Source organism: Gobio gobio (assembly GCF_949357685.1).
Source record: "Gobio gobio genome assembly, chromosome: 7".
Lineage (NCBI taxonomy): Eukaryota > Metazoa > Chordata > Actinopteri > Cypriniformes > Gobionidae > Gobio > Gobio gobio.
Window position 1 is genome coordinate 52,900,968 of NC_137103.1, and position 5,834 is coordinate 52,906,801.

The 5,834-nt window shown below is 42.1% G+C and overlaps 1 protein-coding gene across 1 annotated transcript; it reads right to left on the reverse strand.

The window, feature by feature from the left end:
* Positions 1–991: 991 nt before the first annotated feature.
* tbr1b (T-box brain transcription factor 1b) lies at positions 992–4,890 on the reverse strand (the record flags this gene model as incomplete). The annotated part of the gene is made up of 6 exons (XM_079821392.1): positions 992–1,847; positions 2,387–2,448; positions 2,536–2,694; positions 3,158–3,279; positions 3,551–3,705; positions 4,208–4,890. The coding sequence occupies 6 exons, from the start codon at positions 4,888–4,890 to the stop codon at positions 992–994; spliced, it is 2,037 nt and encodes a 678-aa protein (XP_079677518.1).
* Between the last annotated feature and the right edge of the window lie 944 nt (positions 4,891–5,834).

Sequence of the window (5,834 nt, forward strand, 5' to 3'; positions counted from 1 at the left end):
AAAACAGAGAAAATAGAACAGGAAATATTTGGTTTTGAAATCAGCTTAGTTTGAATCTTGTGTACTTCGCCCGGGTTTCACATTCTGTCATATTTATTGCAATTAAGCACACCACAATTACATTATCTTTACACATTAGCAGGCCTAACGCGCGTATTTTCTCATGAGAAAACAGCCCATGAAATACAAATGAAAATGTCTGGTTTGGAAATACGTGAAGTGATAGGCTAGTCTAGGTTTTGAACTCTACAAAAAAAAAAAAAAAAAAAAAAAAAAGATAATGAGATGGGGCGGTTACAAACATACCTTTACAACAACATTCACAAAATGAAACTACAGACTATTATATTTACGAACAGACGACGCGACTCTAAAAAGCAACATCAATATAAGCTTACATAAAAACCGACCTCTGACAGGACATGCGTCCGCCATTTTATTTCCTGTCAGAGGAACTCCTTTTGGCGGGCTTTTCAACGGCTACTTACAATTCAGTCAGACCATCGTTTCTGTCATAATAATAACGACAGGAACCGGGAACCTACGTGAGTTGTATTCTTATTTTTTCAAACATCAAAATATTTAATATAGTATGTAGCTATTCGAAGGAACAAACGTAGCTCACGTACGGTTCTAAGTAGTACATTAAACATAAACCTAATCCGGTTTTCTATATTGTACATCAACGAGAAAAACCACAAATGGATAGATAAATACAGTTATGTACAGAACTTTTATACTTACAATAGGTTTGACAGTTAGAACCTTAAAATGTCATTTTGGAAACGAGAACCGCTTACATGATCTCAAGCTCAAAGTTTCCGTTAAAAACGCGACGCGCTTGATGACGTCATTCGAACGCGGCGGCCGAGATCGGTCGCATATGTGAATAAATAAACAAATAAATAAATAAATAAAGCACATAAATAGGAATAAATAGTCACTTGTGAATCCTTGAACACATGAGCCATGCATTAGCTGTTCCGAGTTTCTAACTGTGGGGGTAAAAGCTGTAGTAGCCGATGTCCTTGGAGCAGTTTTTCTCGCATTCCCTCGGCGTCAACATTTCAGATTTTAATGGAGACGATGTCTCTGAAACCGGCGTGGCAGATGGCGAAATCCTCCTCCGCTTGGCTTGCTCAAAAATCCCAGAATCGCTCGAATCGATCGACTTAATTGAGGACGGGGTTTCTATCCAGCTGGATTCAGACAGGTCTTTGGGTTTGGACTCATCCGCCCCGCCTAGCGGTGACCTCTCGGGCGCGATGGCGATGGCGTCTCCGTCCTCGAGGCCAGGGACCAGGTAACTGGAGGAGGTCGTTCTGCTCCCTACGGAGTTGGACGGCCAGCACGACAGGACGGAGCTGGACTTGCTGCAATATTGCGGTGGCGTGCGCGTGCCCCACCCCGGCGGCTCGCCGTAATACCCCAGAGGTCTGTTGGAGCATCCCGCCCCGGGCAGGGGCAGCGCTTTAACTCCGGCAGCTGCGTACGACAGAAGGGTGGCCGCGTTACCGGCGAAATCAGCAGCCGCGGCAGCATCGTATGCCGAGGCGGCAAAGTCCAGTCGATTGTTGGCAGGGGTGACAAACCATCGCTGCGGGGAGGCCACCGTGGTCTCCTCGGTTTGTTGCGGGGAGAGCAAGCTGTTACTAAGTGGGACGCTGCGGTCCGTGCCAGGAGCGCCTCCGACGCCAGGGTGAAAGCGGGACTTGGCATACGAGCTGACAAATTGGTCCTGCAGGAAAGAACCAGTCATGGCATATCTTGCGCCAGGCATGATCTGAGAGCGCGGAGAGTCACCCGGGGACGGCGTCAACCGATCGATGTCGCACCCTGTGTAGACACTGGAGAAAGATGGTGGACAAACACGTTAACGTTGCATACGAGATGCGTAAATAAAGCGTTGCAAATGTGCACGAGAGCAGAAACTTGATATCAATTTTCCATTCTGTGCGTAATTGCGCGAATTAAACAAATTAGCGATGCGCACGGACATTGCACTAATATAGCTTATAAATATTACAATTTGTAAAATAACTAAACTGTGTTTGTTGGGATGATGCGAATACAAATAAGCAACACACACATGTTATTAATACATAGTCAATAAAATCAGATTTGACTGACACTTAAAAAAACGAGCAAATTAAATAAAGCAAGTGCACACACGACTCATAATAATATAATCACATTGGAGCACTTGTTATGGTCTTTAAAACTGAGAAATGCGCACGCACAAATACATGATGTGTTTTGGTTAAACTCAGGCAGAATTAAAAATGCATTTCATGTGCATCTAAATTATTTCGTTTTTTAAATTAACTACATTTATGTCTGATCAAGGGTCAGACCATTTAAACAAGAAAAAACAATTAAAACTTACGTGTCATAATTGTCACGGAATCCTTTTGCAAATGGATTGTGGTCGATTTTGAGCTGCGTGATCTGCAATCAACAACAACAAAACATTACACACTTAAAAACTCTCCCATAAATCCATGTAATTTTCAGAAATCCGCTCGTCTTTCTTACATCAGTGTTTTGATACGCGGTGACCGCGATGAACTGCGTCTCCGGGAAGGTGAAGGTCTGCACCCGCCCGGGTTGGCTCGTGTCCTCGGTTCCGTCCTCGTTCACCTGCACCACATGCAGTCGAGGCTGGTATTTATGCAGCGACTGCAGGACGACCATCTGCGGGAATTCAAGCGAAAAAACGCGAGTCAGAGAACATCTCCTCACGCGTCTTTACCCTCGCGCGGTTCCATTCCGACCACCAACATAGATCTAATTTAGCCATGCATTCCACAAAATGTACGCTCGTTTTTACATTAACTAGCTTATCATTATTATTATTATTTTAATATTTGTTATGGTTGGGGAAAATTGACAACAACGGACCTATATGTAAAAGGTAGCATATTTTCATTTTTTCCCAGTTAAATGATCTTACCACAAAAAATAGTGTAATTTTATATTTACAAACATATTAAATAATAAATCTAACGAAATTCATATTTTGAGGTCTGTAAAATGCTATCCGAAAAATAAATATTTTCTAAACACAGAAATGCGCAGCATTCTTGATGCAGCCTGAATGCATGACTCAGGACTGAAATTACAAATATATAAACAAATCTAGAGATCAATAACTGACCTGTCCTGTGTTGTTGGTTGCTCCTTTATTGTTGGTTAGTTTAAGTTTTCCAAAGGATATCTCTTGACGCATCCAGTGCGCACCGGTGTTTGGCGAATCCGGGTGCATGTACACTCTGTTTCCTGTTCACAAATATCAGAATTGGAATGTTAGTGCTGAGGTTGCACAACAACAACAACAACATAGTAATAATAAAATAATAATAATAATAATATGAAAAATAATAATCTGAGTCTTAATCAAATCAATGGTATTTGACAGTTATATAACAGGCTATATAATAATAATAATAATAATAATAATAATAATAATAATAATAATAATAATAATAATAATATTGCTTTATTATTAGAAATAAACCTAAATGTATTATGCTGGGGGTATTTTGTTCACCTGTTACATTCGTGTCCGCTTTGCCGCACGGAACCCATTTTCCTCCTTGAAAGCGCCAGTGGTTCGGATCCGCGAGAATCACGTCCACAAAGATATTATAATGCGCCGTTGGATCAAGACCAGATATGTTGAAACTCAAAAACGGGAACATACGCCTGAGGGTACATACAATTTCAGGTTTCAATGCACAATTCTGTAGCAAAGTTTGCAATCTTTAAATCATATAGGTATATAATAAAATATTATATATTTAAAAAATCGAAAATGATAAGCACAAAACGAAAATGTAAATATCTTGGAAAAGCAAATTGGAAAACAAAAAATACTTTGGATTAATAAAGACAAAGGATATACCCTGAATATTAAATGGGTATAAATGTTTGTGAAACAAATCCGAGGAATAAAAATATATATACAAATAATAGAGTTGGAAATAAATGAGGAAAATAGTAGGCTGACCTCAAATCAAATGATTTTAGTTTTTTGATAATGCAGAGTGAAAGGAAAAAAAGCACAAATATTTGACGGATATATATCATATAATATTTGCTGTGCTCGTGTAATTTTCCCACGACTCATTACCTTAATTTGTTCAGGTATTTGCGTAACGAAAACATCAATTTGTGGTCTCTATGCCCGTAATTGCAAAACACCTACCGTCCCTGCTTGGTAATAATCATCTCCGTTTGATGTCTGTGAAATTTAAGCCACAAGGCCCTGTTGCAGAGGTAAACCTGCGCTTTACCGGGCACGAGCCCGGCCTGAGCGGAGGAAAACTGGTAGAAAGCCGTGCCTTGGTACGCGTGTCCATACTGTTGCGCGTACGGGTAGCCCGCGGTCGGGTAGCCTTGCGCGGAGGAGTTGCTCAAGAGGCTGTTGTAGGCTCCGTTCGTGATGACCGGATGGTGTGCCATGTAGCGGCTCGGGCTGCCGATGGAGAACGCCGGGTGCGTCGGCGCATGCTGACTCGGGTAGGGAAACATGCTGGTGGGACTCGGCTGGACTTGACTGGACTGAGACAGGAGATACCGTTCTCCTGCAGATCCATCGAAAGTGTGACGACTGTCGGCGACTCCGTCTAGATCAGGAGAGAGTTTGCCTCGCTGGACGTCCCCTGATGAGTCCTTCGAGTCGGCGAAATTGTCTGCCTCTGACTGATTCGTCATCCCAGCGGAGTTTTTTTTCAGAGGTGAACTTCTCTCCAGGTTGTCGCCGATGGATATAATAGGGTAGTCCTGCAAGGCGAGCTCAGACGCTTGTGCGTTTGGGTAGCCACTGCCCACAATCATACATTTCTTGGAGCGCGCGAGAGCTGGCGAGATGCAACGCTCGAGCTGCATCGCTCGATGACAAATAGCAATTAACGCGAGCGCGAGAGAAAACTAACGCCTTCCTGCGGTTCGAGCTATTTTGTGCAAGACGGCAAATTAGCCAATTGACACTATAGGCTGCAATCACGCAAGGCTTTGCTTTTCAGTCCTCGGTCTGCATGCTTAATGAAGCAACTTTTGCTATTGGTTAACACGTGACGGTAATTTAATTAGACAGAACTTAATTAGTGTAATCAAGGAGGCTCACGCGCCACAGTGTATTCACTTCTGCTGGTCATCCATGTTTGTATGCTGTGGTCTGTGGAAATTGGGGCTCGCGCGATTCTTCAGTATAGCCCACTAAGTAGTGCAAATAAACCCCATTGTCTTCCGTTACATATTTCAGCTGCACAGAAGTCACGAAAACTTCATTATTTATTATTTAAAACGCTTGAAATGACACGCCTCGCGCCCTAGCTAAAATGTTTGCGTTATAGCGTGAAATATTGGCTTCTCTTGAAGATCTGTTTACTGGTCCCAAGGCATATAAATATTGTATGTGGATGGACTACTCCAAGTTATGCATGCGACGCTTCAAAACATGCCTGAAACAATCAAATCAGGCACGAGTCAATCCAACCAAGCGCTTTTTTCTTCAAATGCATGTATAAAATGTGTTTTTTATAATAGGCTATATCTTGAAATGATTAGTAATGTTTTCCCCCAAAAGAGCAAAGCATTAACAGCTCTAATTCGCATCTTATAATTAACTCCAAAAGGCACGCGCACTGAACCTGGATGATATTACAATTAAATTGCAATACAAAGATACTATACTTTCTGCATTTAAGAGGAGCGCGTGAGAGAGATTAGTTTCCTCAAATATCCAGAAATGTTTTTGGCACATAACGAAAACGTCTTTTATTCGAGGGGGGGGGGGGGGGGGGGGGGGGATGACGCATCTTAAAAAATTA